The sequence below is a fragment of the Ictidomys tridecemlineatus genome, chromosome 10 (assembly GCF_052094955.1).
Source record: "Ictidomys tridecemlineatus isolate mIctTri1 chromosome 10, mIctTri1.hap1, whole genome shotgun sequence".
Classification (NCBI taxonomy): domain Eukaryota; kingdom Metazoa; phylum Chordata; class Mammalia; order Rodentia; family Sciuridae; genus Ictidomys; species Ictidomys tridecemlineatus.
The window spans coordinates 108,857,354-108,876,273 of NC_135486.1; the positions used below are offsets into that span (position 1 = coordinate 108,857,354).

The 18,920-nt window shown below is 45.2% G+C and overlaps 1 protein-coding gene across 10 annotated transcripts in view; it reads left to right on the forward strand.

Annotated features, from left to right (window-relative positions):
- Window positions 1-17,921, forward strand: part of LOC144364768 (MAP/microtubule affinity-regulating kinase 3-like) — a 63,003-nt gene extending 45,082 nt beyond the window's left edge. For 3 of the 10 annotated variants that reach the window (XR_013426821.1, XR_013426819.1, XR_013426820.1), the window contains one exon: window positions 14,571-17,619. Coding sequence is in view for 3 of the 10 variants with exons in the window: in XM_078023681.1 (XP_077879807.1) it covers window positions 4,405-4,428; window positions 13,098-13,592 (519 nt within the window). In the remaining 7 variants the exon portion in view is untranslated. Of the gene's footprint in view, window positions 1-4,064; window positions 4,429-13,050; window positions 14,544-14,570 lie in introns of those variants that run through there. The other 7 variants (XR_013426817.1, XR_013426818.1, XM_078023680.1 and 4 more) reach the window with 5 other exon arrangements.
- Window positions 17,922-18,920: the final 999 nt, after the last annotated feature.

Below are 18,920 nucleotides of genomic sequence, written 5' to 3' on the forward strand. Positions count from 1 at the left end.
CAAGCCAATTGTGCTGCATCTAAGGCTGACTGAATCTTTTGGAATATTGATTGATGCGATGGAGTCATTGTGATGACTTCTGTGGGGACTTTATCTCTTAGAGTCGAAAAGCGGAAGCAGGTCTTCTGTAGGCAGGTGAGTTTGCCCAACAGTTTTTGTAATTCCACCAAAGGTATAGGACAACTGGAAAAGTAATTGAGGCTTAAGGGGACAGACAGAGTCTAACTTAAGTTCGGCCCCTAGAATTTTAAAAGGGGGTAAGGACTGGACCTTGTCATTAGATATATATAATCCTCCCTTTTGTAAGAGAGTCTGGAGTTCCTTATAGGCAGAGCCTAACGCTTTGGCATCCGCCGCCCCAATAATGATGTCATCCATGTAAACATATAGAATTATATCCGGTCACCTCCAAAGGGGTTGCAGGACTTGTGCAACATAATGTTGACAAAAAGCTGGACTGTTAGCCAAGTTCACATGTACACCCATCCCATAGTCTATAAGGGAAGGCACGAGCTGTCCACAAGGGCGGAAGAGTCCCGGACCTTTCCTGGAGGTGGTCTGCCTTCTTCATTACTGCCCACAGCACCATCTCCTGGCTGACCAAACAGGAGCCATCCCAGCCACATGTGTGGCCCCCAAGACTGGGAAGCGGGCAGCCATACCCTACAAGAGGTTATATTATGTGACCACCAAGGCCGGATGATAACAGACAATGAGGCTTTTGCCTTGCCCACTGGAACCCTTGCACTGGAGCCACAGCTTTCAAGTTATATGTTCAAATATCCTGAGGCTGCCACTTCTGGGGAGAGCACAGATGTATGGAGAAGACTCATACATGTACTCTGATTGACAATCCTGCTGAGGTCAGTATGCAAGACATCTCAATCCAGGTGCCAGACATGTGAATGAGACTCCCAATGATTCTGGTCACCAACCATTAAGTTCCATATGTGTCAGTGAGTCTTCCAAGATGAGATACCAGAGAACCTGAAGCAGAGGCAAGCCATCTCCCCTGTGCTCTGTCCTAATTTCTGATCCAACAGAACTTGTAATCATGATTCAGTCTATATTTTTCACTACTAAGTTTGGAGACAGTTTGTTACTCAGCAATAGTATTCAAAACAGATTTGGATGACAGTGGAAGCTCCTCCCATTCCCATAGTGGAAAAGATAAAGTCCTTGAGGGAAAGTGCACATCTGTTTATTGCAATTTATGCCAAGTAATTGTTGGTTGGTTTGTTTAAGGACTAATGCTTAGCTTGGTAACATAAAGGGGCAGGTTTTATGCAGAATGCATTTGCTCTTTGGTTCTCTACATAAACAAAACAGAAACAATGTAAATTTTTTCTATCATGAGAATAACAGTATTCCATGTACAGTATTTTTTTCAGTTCTTGATAGACCTTTATTTATTTATATATGGTGCTGAGAATTGAACCCAGTGCCTCACACATGCCAGGCAAGTGTGCTACCGCTGAGCCACAGTCCCAGTCCCCCCATGTACAGTATAAAAATAGGTTAAATCAGTGGAAATTTGTAGACACAAATATTTCAGTATATGAGAATAAGGGATTTAGATGCTGTAAGACTGTTGTAGGGCAGATGAGGCTGGACACTGAGGAATTAGCAGGAAGCAAGTTTTTTAGCTAAATTAGTTCATCCCCCGAACCGAGTTCAAAAATGTTTATAACTTTATACCCAGTATGTAGGGGAAGGGGGGGCTCAGAGGTTTACAATCTGCAAAAGTCCACATAAAAGTAGGTTTTTTCCTATTGCAATCAACCCAGGCCTAGATACAAAAATAATTCAAGGATGGTGTTTGTGAAAATCAGTCCCTGGGAAAGGGAGAGTTCCCTTCCCCTTTCTTGCCAGCTGGTTTCAGGGAATCTAATTTGCACCATTCATTCTTATCTTTGGGATTGTGAAGAACTTTTAGGATCTAACTACTTTCCTTTGAAATGTAAATGCCTCCATGAAGGCTTCAGACCAAGGCCTTCTTGCCTGAAAACCCTTCTGCAGAAATTCTTGCTGAACAATTATGGTGAGGGTCTCTGAAGAAGTTTTGTGGAGGAGCAGGTGCCACCACAATACAACAGAAATATACAGTTACAATTTATTATATGTACCAGACATTTCTCTAGTAATTCCCAGCCAGCCAGCCAACCACCTGAGAAAGGGGAAAAAGACAGGTAGCTGATTATCAAATAAAAAGAAATAACTGGATAGCACTTCCCCATCCACCGATTCCTAACACCTCCAGTTAGTAGAAAGGTCTCACTTTCCAACACAAGCAATACCTCGTTGATGCTCTTTTCCTGCCTTTTGGTCATGTAGGCATGAGATGAAAGGAAACCTAAAAATCTTTAAGGGACAAGACATCCCCATTCCCAGGGGCACCAGCTGTGGGCCCAATCCTCTTAGGGGAGTGTCACCCAGGGGAGTGTGTGGTTTGTGTCCTATAAGGAGATTGTGGGTGGGGGGAGCTGGTTCAGCTTGGCTTGTGCCCTTATAAGGACAATAGCATTGGCCCTTGGTTCAGTGTGCCTTGTATCCTTATAAGGATAAGGAGAACAGCACAAGCTTTGATTCATTGTGACTTGCTTTGGTTATTTGATTATCTTTCCTCCTATTTATTCATGATTGCAGTAAAATATTTCAATACCCTTACCTCTCATTTTGAGTATGCTGTACAAGCCTTTCTTTGTGGTTCCTATGGGGTTCCATTTAACATGAGAAATAGATGCCATTCTGATGTGAATCTATAACAGTATGACTTCAGTTGTATACAGATGTGGCTGCTGTATCTCTCCAACTCCTCCCCTTCGGTTACTCATGTTACAGTGTTATATATGATAATTATTTGATGCCATAGAATAAAATTGGGTATTTTGATACATTATTGTCTTACATGTAGAAAACAAAAGTAGCACTAGCTTTTATGATTTTCATGAATATGGGACTTCTTTCTGTCTTTAACAAGATCTGAGTTTCTATCTAATATCCTTCAGTGCAACCTAAAAGACTCCCTTCACACAGGGCACATATAATAAGGACCTGCCCTCTGGACTCTTATTTATCATGTGTTGTGGTTTGACTGTATCCCTCCAAAATTCCTGTTGACAGTTTGGCCTCATTGTAACAGGATTGAGGTTAGGCCAGGAAGCTCCAACCCTAGGGATGGGATGTGCACATTATAGAGCTTCTCCAGTGTGTTCAAGGACCTGGTTTAACATCACACACACACACACACGCGCGCGCGCGCGCATTTTTCCAGCTGGACACAGTGATGTATGGCTGTTTTAATTAGCCTTTTTCTCTCTCTTTGACCAAGACCCCCAACAAGAACAAACTAGAGGAAAAGCTTCTCTGGGGCTAACAGTTCCAGAGGTCTCAGTTCTTAAATAGGTGACTCCATTGCTATCCCCAAGGGGAGGTATTCCACCACGGGGCAAGGACCCAGTGAAGGAAAGCTGCTCCATTCAGGGCAGCAAAGAAGCAGAAACCTTGAGCCTAGATATGATGAGCTCTTTCAAAGCTCATTACAGATTACAAAAGTGATTCTAGATTTTCAGATTCAAAATGAAAAGACTGCTGAATTATTCTACAAATTTTAAATTCTAAACAAGTAAACATCAGTCTCCATAACCCACTAAAGCAAAAAATCTTCCAGAGTCCTGAAAGAAGAAGCGACGTAAAACAAATTACTGGAGGAGTTCCACTTTATTACAAAAGGCTGTGGGCTTATATAGATCTAAGGAGAGGTGGCAGGGCTTAGGTAAATGATGGATCACCCGTTTATTGGTAAGTTCTTCCAGATGTCAGTTCCAGAGCCCACAAAATTAGTTCTTATTGGGGCTAAGGTTCCCCACCAGCGAGATTTGAATATTGGTGCCGGCAGGAGAATTGGCGCCGGCGGGAGTTTTGGGTGCCAGCGGGAGTTTTGGGTTCCAGCAGGAAAGGGGGAGGCAGGAAGAGAAGCTCCTCAGGTGCCATGTTGGGTTTTTTTTTGGGGTGTGGCTGCCATAATACCTTTTCCCAACATTCCTCCTTTTTTGTTTTCTTAGGAACTGGGGCATCGTTGGTCAAATCTGGCTGCTTCCTACTGTGCGGGGGCGGCGTGGGACCTAGAAAGGGGAAGTGGAGGAATGTTCGGGGGCAGGTCTGGGGATACCAAGGCAACCAGAAATAAAACCCAGTGGATATAGACAGCTACATTGGTAGGGGTGAAGTCTATAAAGGTTCCTTGAAGCCACAAGTCATCGATGGCATCAAACCAGTCCTGGATGGAGGAGATTGTTAGTATCAGCCACTGGTCTTGTAACAGAGATTCTAGGAAGTACTGGAAGCGTTGCCTCCACATGGTGTCACCAGCACCTGAAGAAGATCAGAGCGAACAAAAACAGGATGAAGATAAAAATTAACGCAAAGGTCAGTTTTTTGCAGGAGTTCCATTTTTGGGGGACTGACAGAGAAGAGGCCGAGGGCCATGAGAAGGCTTAAAAGGACATAAAGGCTCAAAAATACAGGATGGCAGGCTAAGAGGTCCTCTGCGCTCATTGTCTCCCGCTGTCCGATGTCCATTGCATTCCATCATGCCTGGTAGTAAGCTTCAGCAATGAGTGAGCTATTCTCTTGAAGTTGTTGGGGGTTCATTGGTCATCAGAGGCTGGTAATGCCTAAGCAGAAGCTGGTTGAAAGTTTGATTAGAAATTTTCTGTAATTGGGTTTGAAGGAACTTCGTTATACAGGGCAAGAGCAAGCAAAAAAAGAGCATCCCAATAAGGGGCCCCAAGAAAGGTAGCAAGTATTTGGCGAGAGAGGATTGGAAGAACCCCATTATGGGATTAGGGGAGGTGGGTTTGAGCAATTGGGTCGATAATTCCTGCAATTTAACAACATTCTTTTCTATTAGCCCAGACTCATTAACATAGTAGCAACATTCCTCTCTGAGGAACAGGTATGTACCCCCTTTTTCTGCAGTGAGGAGATCAATCGCCCTTCGGTTCTGTAAAGCCACCTGTGCCAATGAAATAACCTACCGCTGCAAGGATCCCAGAGATTCAGCAGTGGTATCGAGCACTTCTTGCAGTTTTTGTTGAAGGTCATTGGATGCCCATAGAGCATGACCTATAGCTCCACCAGAGAGTCCAAGACTCACCACTGAGGTTGTTAAAGTGAGGCCTACCAGAACCAGCAGAAAGACTGCCCTACGGGTGCAGGAAGGTGGGACCAGTTGTCAGAATTAGGCAGAAGTGTACAAAGACAGCAGAGGAACTACAGTAACCAAGAAACAAGTGCCAGAGACATTGGTCGTTGAGGTACTTAAAGACCCGTTACACCAGAGGAAATGTCCAGATTGCATAAATGCAGGGCTCGATGGGGTGCTATAGCTCAAGGCACAAATGGGTAAAGGATTCATTGTTGGCTGGTAGAAACAGATGAAAGGGAATGAAGCATTGGTGGAATAACTTTCCCACTGTGGGATGCATGCCACATGTAGGGGTTGTCCTTTCTTTGAGAAATTATAGGTTTTTGCTGAAATATTTCTTGCCGCCAATGGTACTGCTGCTAGAAGCAGATGACTGAGTGAAGCACAGAGGAAGCACTGAGAAGTGGGCACAAAAAGAGGGTGGAGTTTAATAATTGGAGGGTTTGGTGTAGCAAATTAAGCCATGAGGGAGGGGGGCCTGAGGGGGTTGAAGGTTCTGAATCCCCTTTGGGTGGGCTATCGATAAGATGTTGAAGCTTTGATTCTGACTCCTTGATGTGTTCGATTACCTGGATGGTTGCCTTAGGTGGCATTATCAGGGAGCAGGAAACAGTCATACATCCTGTGGGTTTGGCTGCACTTATCCGAGGGTAGACAGTAAACTCAGTATATTCCCATTGTTGGTCTTTGGGGTCAGATATAGTTAAAGTGTACCATGAGGTCGGTTTCACATGTTGCCCATGCCGTTTAAGGAATCTGGTCCGAATCCTGGCCTTACGATTTGTATAATGAATTATGCATGACCAGTAAGGACACCCATTATAAACCTCTGGCCACCGGCGGCAATAATTTTCAATCTGATCAAAAAGAAAGCAAATGAAAGGATCATCATAGCTACCTGGATCGAAGAACCTGGAAGGTGTCAATTTTAGGGAAACAGAGGTGCAGTTGTGGATGAAGCAAGTATTTACATTAATTGTGTGGACCTTCTGCATGCTGTGTTCCGAGTATCATTCATGAAGGGTGAAGTGGTACATGGTAGGAGAGGAAGGTGAAGACCAGTCCCAACAGAGCACAGAAAATAAATAAAGAGAGCTAGAGTGTTGGGAGAGCTCATTGTGCCTTCTTTAAGAGGAATTGGGTTCCGAGGAACACCGTGTGAACCGCAACTTAAAGGGATGAGATGGGTGTGGAGAGCAGGAGTAATGGGGAGGTTCAGGAAGTGACTCTTGGAGTTCCCCTGAGATGGTCCTGTCATCAGTAGATGAGACTTCTTGTTGGTATGGCTTCAACCTAGAAATGTGAATCCAGGGGGTAAGACGGTTGTCTGGTAAGGAGAGTTTGGCGGCAGTGAGGGTACAGAGAATGACCGGATAGGGGCCTTCCCATTTGGGGGCAAGAGGCCCTTTCTCCTCCGAGGTATTATAATAGACTAAACTCCCAGGTGTTAAGGGAGGAGTGTTTGGAGAGGAGTCTGGGTCCGGGAGAAGCCAGTCCTGATATTTCCAGAGTTCTGAGCAGAGATGAAACGAGAGAGGCAAAGACAAATCTCATAAGAGAGGTCCCTGTGAAACAACCAACCCAGGTGGTATAAGAGGTCTTCCATACATTATCTCAAAGGGAGACAGTAAAGATGGTTTCTTAGGGAGAGCTCTGATCCGAAGCAAGGCCAAGGGAAGGAGCTTGACCCAGTCTAAGTTTAATTCCATTCTCAATTTGGTAAGAACTTCCTTCAGAGTCCGATTTACCTTTTTCACTTTTCCTGAAGCCTGGGGGCGATATGGACAGTGGAAATGCCACTTGAAGGAGAGGGCTTGAGAGACCTTTTGTGTGATTCTAGAAATAAACTCAGGGCCATTGTCGGATTGTAAGGAAGTGGGTATACCGAATCTGGGAGTGATTTCTGTCAGTAATATTGAAGCTACAGTGGAAGCCTTTTTATTGGAAGTGGGAAATGCCTCAACCCAACCAGAGAAAGTGTCCACAAAGACAAGGAGGTATTTAGTACACCGTACTGCGGGCATGTTGGTGAAATCTACCTGCCAGTCAGCAGCAGAAACATGTCCCCGGGCTTGGTGGGAGGGAAACAGTTTAGGCCTTAAAGGAGTGTGAGGGTAGTCCACTGACAGATCTGACAGTTAAAGGCTATATTCTGTAGCATGGCTTTGTCAGAGGGGATGAGGGAGAAGAAGCTCTGTAAAAAGAGGGTCAAGGACTGAGAAGTGGAATGGAATAGAGGATGGAGGAACTCGAAAAGGTCCTTGTTCCTACTGGAAGAAGTAGGGGCTTCAGATGGACAGTCTAAAGTGACCATTATATGCCCCCCAGGGGGGTCATAATTGGAAGTGGTAGCAGCCGTCCGTGCCGCCTGGTCAGCTTTGGCGTTGCCCTCAGCAACAAGAAAGTTGTCCTTCTGATGAGACCTACAATGAACAACTCCCAACTGGGTGAGTAAGTGGGAAGCCTCTATCAAATTGGTTATAAGAGCCGAATTAGTGATCGAATTACCTTTGGTGGTAAGTAGACCTTGCTCCTTCCAGATTGTAGCATGGGATAATAGAATATGGAAGACATATTTTGAGTCAGTATAAAAGGTGAGGGATTTGCCCTGCTCTAGAAGCCAGGCAAGAGTGGCTGCTACAAGTTCAGCCTACTGGTTGGTGGTTCCTGGAGGCAGAGCTTTGGCTTCTATAATCTTCTACAATGGTGTATCCAGAATAATGAGTGCCATTTTGCCTAAAGGAACTGCCGTCAGTAAACCACATAAGGTAGGGCTTGGTGAGTGGTCCCTCAGAAATGGAAGAATGACAGGGGAAGAAATTATCCAAGGTTTCCAAGCAATTATGAACTGGCTTGTCAGGTGTGGAGATCGTTGGGAGTAGGGAGGCAGGGTTCAGTGCAGGGCAGGGGGAACATAATATTGGGGTTTTCCAGAAAGGAAGTGAGGAGTGACAAAACTCTGGATGGAGGAAGGGTTTGAAGGACCTTATAAGCTAAAAGATCCTTCAAATGATGTGGGGAGTGGATAGTTAAAGGGCCCTGAAAGTCAGCTTAGAGGGTTCTTTGTGTAAGATTTGTCCAGCAGCCAGAGCTCTAAAGCAAGGGGCCCACGGGCGCTAGGATGTAATTGCTTGGATAGATATGCCACAGGTGCAAATGTAGGCCCATAAGTTTGACCCAAAACCCCAAGTGCCTGTCCCCGTTTTTCATGGACATATAGATGAAATGGTCTTGAAAGATGGGGAAGGTGAAGGGTGGGTGCCTTTAAGAGGAGTTGCTGAAGTCTGCGGAAGTGATGGGGGGGAGGAGGCAAGAGGTTCACCAGGGGGTCCCTTTGCTAAGTCATACAGGGGTTTGGGATCCAGGCCCTAAAATATCCTGCTAGTCCTAGGAATGATAGTATTTCGGCTTTCGTATGAGGCACCGGAAGATTAGAGAGGAGTTCCCTCCTATCCAGTGTCTTTTTTCCTGGTGCAAGGCGAAAACCAAGGTAGGTGACAGTAGACTGGGAAACCTGGGCCTTGTGGGGAGACACCCTATACCCCTTATCTGCTAGGAAATTGAGAAGCTGGGCAGTGTGGGATTGAGAGTGTTCCCAAAAGGGACTACATAAAAGGAGATCATTGACATATTGAAGGAGGGTAGAGTCAGGACAGGTAGGGTGGAAAGATGTGAGGTCCTGGGCAAGAACTTGGCCAAAGATATGGGGACTATCCCTGAATCCCTGCGGGAGGACAGTCCAAGTAAGCTGACGAGAATGGCGGGTGTGAGGATCAGTCCACATAAAAGCAAAGATATCCTGAGATTCTGAGGACAAGGGAATAGAAAAGAAAGCATCCTTTAAATCTAGGAGTGAGAAGTGGGTAGTAGTAGCAGGGATCTGAGAGAGAAAGGTATAGGGGTTGGGCACTAGTGGGTGAATGGGGACTATAGAGGAGTTGATGAGGCGAAGGTCTTGGACCAGTCTGTAGGACCCGTTAGGTTTCCTAACTGCCAGAATGGGAGTTTTGAAAGGAGAGTGTGTAAGCCTTAGATACCCCTTCTGTAATAAATCCTGGATGATGGGTTCTAATCTGAGGAGGGCTATGGTTGTAAGAGAATATTGTGGTTGATTAATATATCTTGAATTGTCCCATAAGACAATATGAATAGGACTGCACTTAGCCATAAAGGGTGTAGTTGTGTCCCAAACCTCAGGGTTAACTGGTTTAGATAGTTGTGGGAGAATGTGTAAAAGAGGTGTATCTGTCCCTAGGAACATCATGAGGAAATGAGAGGTGGGGGAGGTGGGGGGTGATATGTGAATGGTGACCTTCGATAGTGAGAGTATGTCTCTTCCCAGAAGGGGAATGGGGCAATGGGTCATAACAAGAAAGGAGTGTGTGAAGGACAAAAGGGATCCCTGCATGTAACATGATAAGCGGGGAAGGGTTGCCGAGGGAAAATCTGTTTACCTCCCACCCCAACAATAGGAGGGAGTTTTCTAGGGTGTGGTAGGACCCCAGTACTCCCTCAAGACCGAAAAAGTGGCACCAGTATCCAAGAGGAAGGTAATGGAGCGTCCATCCACCAGGAAGGTGACCCTAGACTCTTGCTTCTTGATGGTAATAGTCGGGAGGGAAGGCCCAGGACTCCGTCAATCCTCCTCTGCCAAGCCCAGGAGAGGCTGGGGTTGTGGGGTGGCTGACCAACCTCTCCTCTGGGTTGTTGGACAGTCTGACCCTCAATGTGCCCCTTCTTGTGTCATTTTGGGCAGAGGATGGAGGGTGTCCTCGGTGAAGGACAAGCCTTAGCCCAATGTCCCTCCTTACCACATTTGAAGCAAGCTCCAGGGGGCATCTTATCAGGACCGTGTAGTGATGACCTTCCCTGAATGACCTGGGCCAACATTTGGAATTTGGCGATTTCGGCCTTCTGCTGTGGCGTTCGCTTTCGTCCTCCCTACCATGGAAAACCTTGAAAGCGACCACAAGGATTTCAGTCTGAGGAGTAGCAGGACCCTGTTCAAGCTTCTTAAGCTTGGCTTTAATGTCAGGGTAGCTTTGGGACAGAAAATATGTCATTAAAACATGACGACCATCAGGGGTTTCTGGGTCAAGATTTGTGTACTGTTGGAGAGCCTTGGTTAGTCTATCCAGGAATTCTGAAGGTGTTTCTTTCTTCTTCTGAATGACCTTCTGCACTTTTTGAAAATTAACGACCTTGCGGGCAGCCTTCTTCAGGCCCGCCAAGAGGCAGGATGCAAAAAGGTCACGAGACTGTAAGCCTCCAAGGGTGTTATAATCCCATAGAGGATCCTGCTTCAGGACAGCGTGTGGGCCCGTAGGGTGGTTGAGATTGATTCTGTGATTCTCATCAGCATGGGCCTGGTCTAGTTCGCCTTTCCTCAGGGAGAAGTGTATTGGCCAGGAGCATGTAAATGTCGTGATGAGTGAGGCTATATGCTTGCAGGACCCATTGAAACTCCCAAATGTAAGTGGTGAGGTCAGTGGTGAATGAGCCTAACTTCCTCTCTAGCTGAGTAAGATCGGACATGGAGAAGGGCACATGTACTCTGATAACACCCTCGGGACCAGCAACCTCACGAAGGGGTGCAGTCGTCATGGGAGCGGGAAGGGGTCCCTTAGACCTGGTAACAGGAGGACTAAAAGAGGCCGTCGGCAAAGGGGAGGAAGAAGAGGGAGGGGAAGGGGATGTTTCCCCGGAGGAGGGGGTGGAGGCGGTGGCGGAAGAGGGCGGAGGGGAAGGATGAGACGGAAGGCTGAGGATCCATGGGATCAGGCTGAGGAAGAGGAGGGGATGGCGGGAGGGGAGGAGCAGGTGGGGCTGAGGGATAAGGTGGGGGTTCGTCTGCTGGGTCAAATGAGGAAGAGTCCGTGAGGTCAGGAGTAGAAGTAGAGGAAGGAGGAGGGATTTGCAAGCAAGGAGGACTTGAGAGGAGCAGGGAGAACAGGAGGAGCAGGGAGCAGGGTGCTGTGCAAGAAGGCTAAAACCTTCAACGCAGGGAATCTCCCTCCACTTTTTCAGATGCTGGCAGTAGTTAAAAAGGTCCTGGAGAAGATTTGGATCTAATGAGCCTTCTGGAGGCCAATGATTGCCATTATCCAGAGGATATATAGGCCAATCTCGCGTACAGAATTTGATCAGAAATTTGGGTTTGATATCTGGTGTGAGAGAGAGTGTGGTCAGATTTTTTATTATACATTTGAGAGGGAGGTTTCAGCTATAGACGAGGAGGCACCCATGGTCACAGAAAGAGATGGAGAGAGAGAGAGAGAATCTTCGGGCCAGAACGATCAGCAAGGGCTAAGGGCATCCCCTTTTAGGACCTTGGGGATCCCAGAGACTCCAGAAAGAGCCGGGAAACGGGAGGCAGTGAGGGTCACCACCCGAACTGCAACTCTCAGGAGGCAAAAAGTGGGAGGCAATAGCCGGAGGCCACAAAGAACCTAGTACTAGGATTTACTGGTTACGGAAGGAGGAGAAGGAAGAAACAGAGGGGTCTCTCGCCTGCACCTAGAAGCCTCACTCCCCAAAAGGAGAACAGGTCGTCAGTGAGTCCACTGCAGCTGTAAAGACCTTAGTGGGGTGGGGTCTCTCTATCGGGCGTCAGGAGTGTGCCGCACGATCACAGTCGCAGTTCCTACTGTAGCCCGAAGAGGGTGACGAACCAGGAGGGGAATTTACCTAAGCCCGATCAGTGATGAGTGTAAGGAGCCAGCGTATGAAAAGGCGGATGAGGGCGACATGTCTCAGCAGAGCCGGAGTCGGGGCTCTGTTAAAATGAGCTCACCCGTCTCTCAGGTTTCAGCACCAATGAAAGAAGAAGCAACATGAGGGCTTACATAGATCTAAGGAGAGGTGGCAGGGCTTAGGTAAATGATGGGTCACCCGTTTATTGGTAAGTTCTTCCAGATATCAGTAATAGAGCCCACGAAATTATTCTTATTGGGGCTAAGGTTCTCCGCCAGCAAGATTTGAATATTGGCGCCGGTGGGAGTTTTTGGCGCCCATGGGAAAGGAGGAGGCAGGAAGAGAAGCTCCTCAGGCGCCATGTTGGGGTTTTTTGGGGGGTGTGGCTGCCGTTATACCTTTTCCCAGCAAGTCCTTTATTATTATTCTTATGAAAGTGGAAAAGGTCCTGGAGACCCAAAAGTGCGATGACCACCGGGGGTTGTGCCCAGGTGTGCCTGGAGCCATTGTGAGTGAGTTTCAAACTATAGTATTTAAGAAAGTGGCTACAGCTGGGTTTTTTGGTCCATAAGTATAGGAAGCTCTTGATGGTGACCTGTCAGACTCCCAGATAGTTAGCACATTTGGTGGTGGGTGGTGGTTGATGGTTGCTGGCTGGTGGTTGTGGTCTTTGGATATTGGGTTTTTTGATTTGGGGTTTTTTTTTTGTTTTGTTTTTGCTTTTCTGGTTGTTTGGTTGGTTGGTTGGTTTTTTGGGGGTTTGGTTTTGGTTTTGGTTTAGTTGTAGATGAACACAATACCTTTGTTTTGTTTGTTTATTTTTTTATGTGGTGCTGAGGATTGAACCCAGTGCCTCACACATGTTAGGAGAGTGCTCTACCATTGAGCCACAACCCCAGCCCCTGTTTTTTGTTTTTAAGCTAGCATCCTTGTTCCAGTTTAGGATGAGTAGTCAGAGCAGTGTAATGCTCAAGGGGTAGGACTCCTGCTGTGAGCCCACCTTCACGGACCATTATATGGTCCTGCAGAACATTGGGGAAGGGGGCTTTGCTGAGGTGAAACTTGCCACCATCTCCTTTCTGGGACAGAGGATGCGGTGAAGGTCTTGGCAAAAGTAACCTCAAACTTCCCCTTCCTATCTGAACCAGATGTGATGGCGGGCTTGGACCACCCAAATGTGATCCACCTCTTTCAGGTCATGGAGACCAACGAATATATCTACCTTATCATGGAGCATACAGGTGGGGGACAGCTAATGGGCCTCATCCTACAAAATGATGGCATGCAGGATGAGGAGGCCCACAGACTGTTCAGGCAGATTGTGCATGCCATGCAGTACTTCCACCAGAAGGGCATTGTGCACCTTGACTTGAAGCCAGAGAATATGGGGGTGGATACTGGCAGCAACATCACATTCATCGACTTTGACCTGAGCACCAGATTCACAGCTGGGAAGAAGCTGAAGAGGTTCTTTGGCACTGTCCTCCATGTTGCCCCTGAAATCATTCAGGAGAAGGAATATAAGGGCCCACAGGCAGATATCTGGAGCCTGGGTCTCCTTCTATATGCTATGCTCACAGGAAAATGCTCTTTTGAGGCAAGCAATAATAGGGAGGTGAAGAAGCTGATCAAGCAGGGAACATATGACATTCTCCCACGTCTCCGAGGGACCCCAGAGCTCCCTCTGTGAGGTACTCACAGTGGATCCCATGAAGAGGCCCACCATAGACTATGTAATGAAGCACCCATGGCTGACCCAGGGTGAGGAAACTTCACCCAGTCCTCCTCCTGAGGCACTCCTCAAACTCCTAGATCCTGAAATTTTTGAAAACCATGATCAACATGGGTTGCGACCATTAAAATACCTGGGTATCCATGGCAATGTAGGAAATTCAATAACAGAATGGCAACATAACTCATCCTTAAGTGCCAGAGAACCCAGAAGGAGTTCTGCACATTCCGGGTGAAGCCCAACCATCGCCCAGCCCCAACAAGTGTTGTAGTGAGCCTGCCCTTCCCTTTCCCTGTGAGCAGCAGTAGCCTGAGGAGGCCAAGCAATTCCTGCAGAAGCCTGCTAGAAGTGCCAGTGTGCCTGCTATCCCTCTCCACTCCTTCACGTGGACACACCCCCTCCCAGCCTAGCCCCCCAGCATGACCCTGTGCTCAGCCACTCATCCTCCCATGGGACTTCCACGGGCAACTCCGAGACAGTAGCCAGGGTTGGAAGAGGGAAAGGAGGAGGATTGCCAAATGCACCCAGCATCTCTGCTATATACCCTGCTTCTGGCGGCCAGTGTCCAGAAACAGAGTGGCTCCAATGGAAATGCCCAGCCCAGATGGACAGAACTGACAGACAGCCAGAAGACCCTGAGCTGTGTGGATGTTGACATTATTGTGTGGGAGTGGGGTGTGCTAACTGGCTCAGGCTTCTCCACATGGATTCCAGGCAGGAGCGCATCTGCATCCACCAGAAGATTCTTCTGCTCCCACATGTGAAGCACATCATAGAGACTCTTCTCTGGGACACTTCCTCCTGCCCTGCCCTTTGTCCTTTCTCCTATGTTTTCAGAGAAACTTATTCTTATTTTTTTTTTCACAAATTGTATAATAAAATTGATGTTTCAAAGATTTTTAAAAGGCAGATTTTTTGTTGTTTGTTTTTTTTCAGAGGCCTCACAGCAGGAGCCAGAGCCCAGCAGCCATCCTCTCTAAGACCTGGACCACTGTGCCTCCCTTTCCTGCTCACTGTATATACTTGCTCACCTTAAGCAGGGTTTGTGGGGTTCCCCTGCCTAAAGCCAATGTAAATGGGGATTCTCTCACCATGACAGAGTATAGATGGAGATGCTCCCCTTGAGCCAGTGGGTACCTGATTCACTTTGAGCTGGTTGCTTTGGCCAGAAGGAATCCCTTTCCTGGTCTTCGTGCCCTTCCATAAAGTATGTGGGGATGACAGGTTGCAGCCATCTCCCAAAAGCCCTAATAGTGCATCTTGGGGTAACTGGTCAATCAAGTGGGGCTAGGCAAATGCCCCAGTGACATACACTTCTGTAGGGGCCAAAATGCACTCCCCCACACTCACTCCTCCCAAACCCTCCCCTCCACTCCCCTATCACACTTCAGCTGATCAGACTGTAGCTGTTGAGAAAGGAACATTTTACATGGCATGGTTTGTAAGGACATACCTAGGTTCCCTGTGTTCACATATTAATCCCTTACAAGCTTTAGGGATTTTCTCCATTGTTTCTGTTCTTCTGAGATTCTTTGGCTGTAAAAAGGGCAGCATTTTCAGTTCACTCCTCTGAGAAAAGAACATTAAGCATCTAATAACCACTAGATGTTCCCCTTATCCTCTAGAAATTCTTTAGCCCACAGAGCAGGGGGAATATTCCCCACCACAGGTCAGTTTTTTCCCCTGTAGGTCATCACATTTAAAAGCTGAATGGTGGCAGGAGGAGTTCAGTCATGCTGCTGAGTCTAAATTCTTCAGGGTCATTGTCATATGGCAACCTGGGACTTTGTTCATTCTCACTGGTGCGGCAGCAATAAATTCAGAGCAAGGTAGTAAGAGATGGGTTTGCTGGCCATTAGAAGCTCTTCTAGAGAGACATCGCAACAAGATGCACTCAGATGGGAACTTCATTCTCAACAGTATGCCAGGTTCACCACTAGCCTGAATATTGAAAAATTGGGAGTAGTTTGACCCACATATGCTCAGAAAAAGTGTCTCATTTTCTTCTGCTGCCAACCTAATCACAGTTGGAAAAAGAGATGTCTGCATCCAAACCTGCACTCATTACCAACTGCAGGAATGGAAAACGGTCTCCAGAGTAAACACAAACTATAACACCCCACTCAAGAGTCTGATTTTACTAAGGAAAAATAGTGAAAATGTCCTACTTATGGGGCTTTCCCTCTCAAGCTCAAAACAGTAGCTCTCCCTTGTTAGCCTTCTATCAGATATCTCTCACTCCACACCCTCACCTCCCCCTCTCTCCAAAGTTTGCATCTGAAATGTAAGCTACAGAGGTGATTATCCAAAACTGGTGTGAGACTGAAAAAAAGAAAGTGTCATTTTTAAATTCAAGCCACTGCAGGACCTAAATAGCTGGCTATCTTTTCTTGCACTCTACCACCTGCTTTCTTAACAAGTTCCTTCTAAATGCTACAGCACAGGAGGAAAAATAGAAGATCTCATATATACAAATTTTCTTTACCTTGAGAATCTTTACCTAAGGATTTCTTGATTCTCACATTCTTGAAATATCTGGAGTGACTCTAATCTGACCCAAAATTACACTGATCTGATAAACATGTTTTGCATGCTCCTTTACTAGAGTAATTACAGCTATGTCATTGTTTTAGAACTCTCTTGTTTGTTTGTTTTTTCAATTTCTATATTTCTGAGCTCATGGTTTTATGGTAAACTCATATTTGATCCTGTATACCTAAGTTAATATATTTTTCTGATCAGACTTATTTTATCTAACTGTAGAGGTTTTTATACTCTTTGATCACAAAAAGCCAGTTTTTCAAGCGTTAGCTCTCAAATACATTGGAAAAAATCTCCTATTACAAAATCCTAAGAAGGACATATACATGGTGATATTGGGAATAAATCTGACAGCCACTGAGGACAAGTGGACCCTGAACATTTGGTTTTAGTGCACCATGGCTGTCAGACTTTATGCCTAGCATTTCCAACTATACAGGCCTGCCCTATGTTTAAGTCATAATGTAAAAGTCTGATAGGCTCTGTTTTAATTTCTTTTTTTTCCTCTGTTTTAATTTCTAACATGTTAAATCTAATAGAAGCTTTAATAAAGATTGGTAGCATTGCCTCATACCTATGAAGACCTGTCTACAAAAAACTGCAAGATCTTTGTTTGCCACCTCTTTTATTTATCTGTGTACATCTGTTTATTGTATTGTGTCTACATATGTGCTTGTATCCATATATTATGTATGTGGTGTCAAAATTGGCATATAGCTAAATGAGCACTCATATATCAAAATTTAAATGAGAAATGGATCCAAATTTAAAATCACATGACTTTTTTTAAAAGTTCAATTTATTTTTTATTTTGATTTGTTATATATGACAACAGAATGCATTACAATTCATATTACACATATAGAGCACAATTTTTCATATCTCTGGTTGTACACAAAGTAGAGCCACTTCCTTCTTTTTTTAAAAAAATATTTTTTAGTTGTTGATGGGCCTTTATTTTATTTATACATGGTGCTGAGATTCGAACCCAGGGCCTCACACATGCCAGGCAAGCACTCTACCACTGAGCCACGATCCCAGCCCCGAGCCACTTCCTTCTTATCTTCTTACATGTACTTAGGGTAATGATGGCCATTGCATTCCACCATCTTTCCTACCCTTATGCCCGCTCCCTTCCCTTTTCCCCTCTGCCCTATCTAGAGTTAATTTAATCCTCCCATCCCTCCTCCCACATACAGCATATTATGGATTAGCATCCCTAAATCAGAGAAATCATTCAGTATTCAGGATTGGCTAATTTGGGGGATTAGCTAATTTCACTTAGCATTATATTCTCCAGCTTCACCCATTTACCTACAAAAGCAATGATTTTATTCTCTTTTAATGCTGAATAATAAAAAAATGAGACCAAAGATGTTTTTTAAATTACTAACTCACAAGTTTTAGTAGGTGCTCAGACAATAAAGTGATGGTTTCTATAAAATTTCTAGAATATAATTTCTCTTGCTTCTAGGATTGGTCTTCAACAGAGAAGAGATGGCTAATACTGTTAACTACACTTGTCTGATATCTTTTTTATATTTAATATGAGTAAATTAGATTTAACAACAATGGGATTAATCTTTATAAATGTGCTTGTTACAGGAGACATCTGATTAACTTATGAAGTTAAAATGCTAAAACACCAACTGCTAAATATCAAATCAAGTATTCTTGACTTCTTAAATTCCATAAGATAATATATTTAAACATTAAATGTGTTTCATTAATTGGCAAATGGAAAAAGGTTTGAGAATGCTTTATTTCTGTGTCTTCACTAAAAACAACATTACTAAGAGTTAAGATTCTATTAGGTGTAATTCTACATACAAAGAGTACAAGAGATTTAATTTGGGTTTCAATTCAAGTACTATAAAAAAGTATTTCATCTTATTAAAGTGCAGTAATTTGTCTAAATTCAGAAATTTCATTAAGGATTATTACAAAATGTGAGTTTTAATGGAGGTCAACAGGAAAGAGCTATAAAAAGGTTCTAGCGTGGAAATATATTTTAGCATGAAAGTAGAAGGAAAAGTAAATGTTTCTGGATCACAAAGTCTTTCGTGTGGGAAAGTAAAAAGTTGTGCCATGTCTAAGTTATACAATGTTTATGGAGGGTAAATCTCAACAAGTTTGTGACTAACTTGGCTATACTTGGAACAATCGGTTATAAGGTATTTAAGGTTTTTCCTAAGGTCAATATTAATACACTGATATAAACCAATGTTTAATTCTCTATGTGTTAAAGTAACAAAAATTACTTAAAACATTAATCTGGCCTGGGCCACCACACCATACCCCGCCTCACCAGAACCCAGAAAACTGTGCTCACGCACAGAGGAACATCGCACTGTGGTCCCCTATCTACTGACAAATGGCTCCACCCAAACTGCCTCCATCTTGGGACACTGCAGCCACCACCATACCCCTTCACACATGGTAATATCCACAGTGGGACAACAGACAGGGCCAGGAGGCAGCTGCCCATTGCAGCACTGCACACTACAGTGCACCGTCACTGAACAGGCCACCAAACACCATCACACAGCCCATCCTTCAAGCCCTGTCTCTGAAAGCATTTGCCTCAGTCTTGGGACAGCTCCACCACCATTTTGGGTTACCTCCAAAATGCAGCTTCTGCCTTCTTTAGTTGAGGAAGCTTCCATCTTGGGACACCAACCAGGGCCTGGAAGCCCAACATCAGGGTACCTACAGGCTTGATGTTACTGCTACCACCAACTAGGG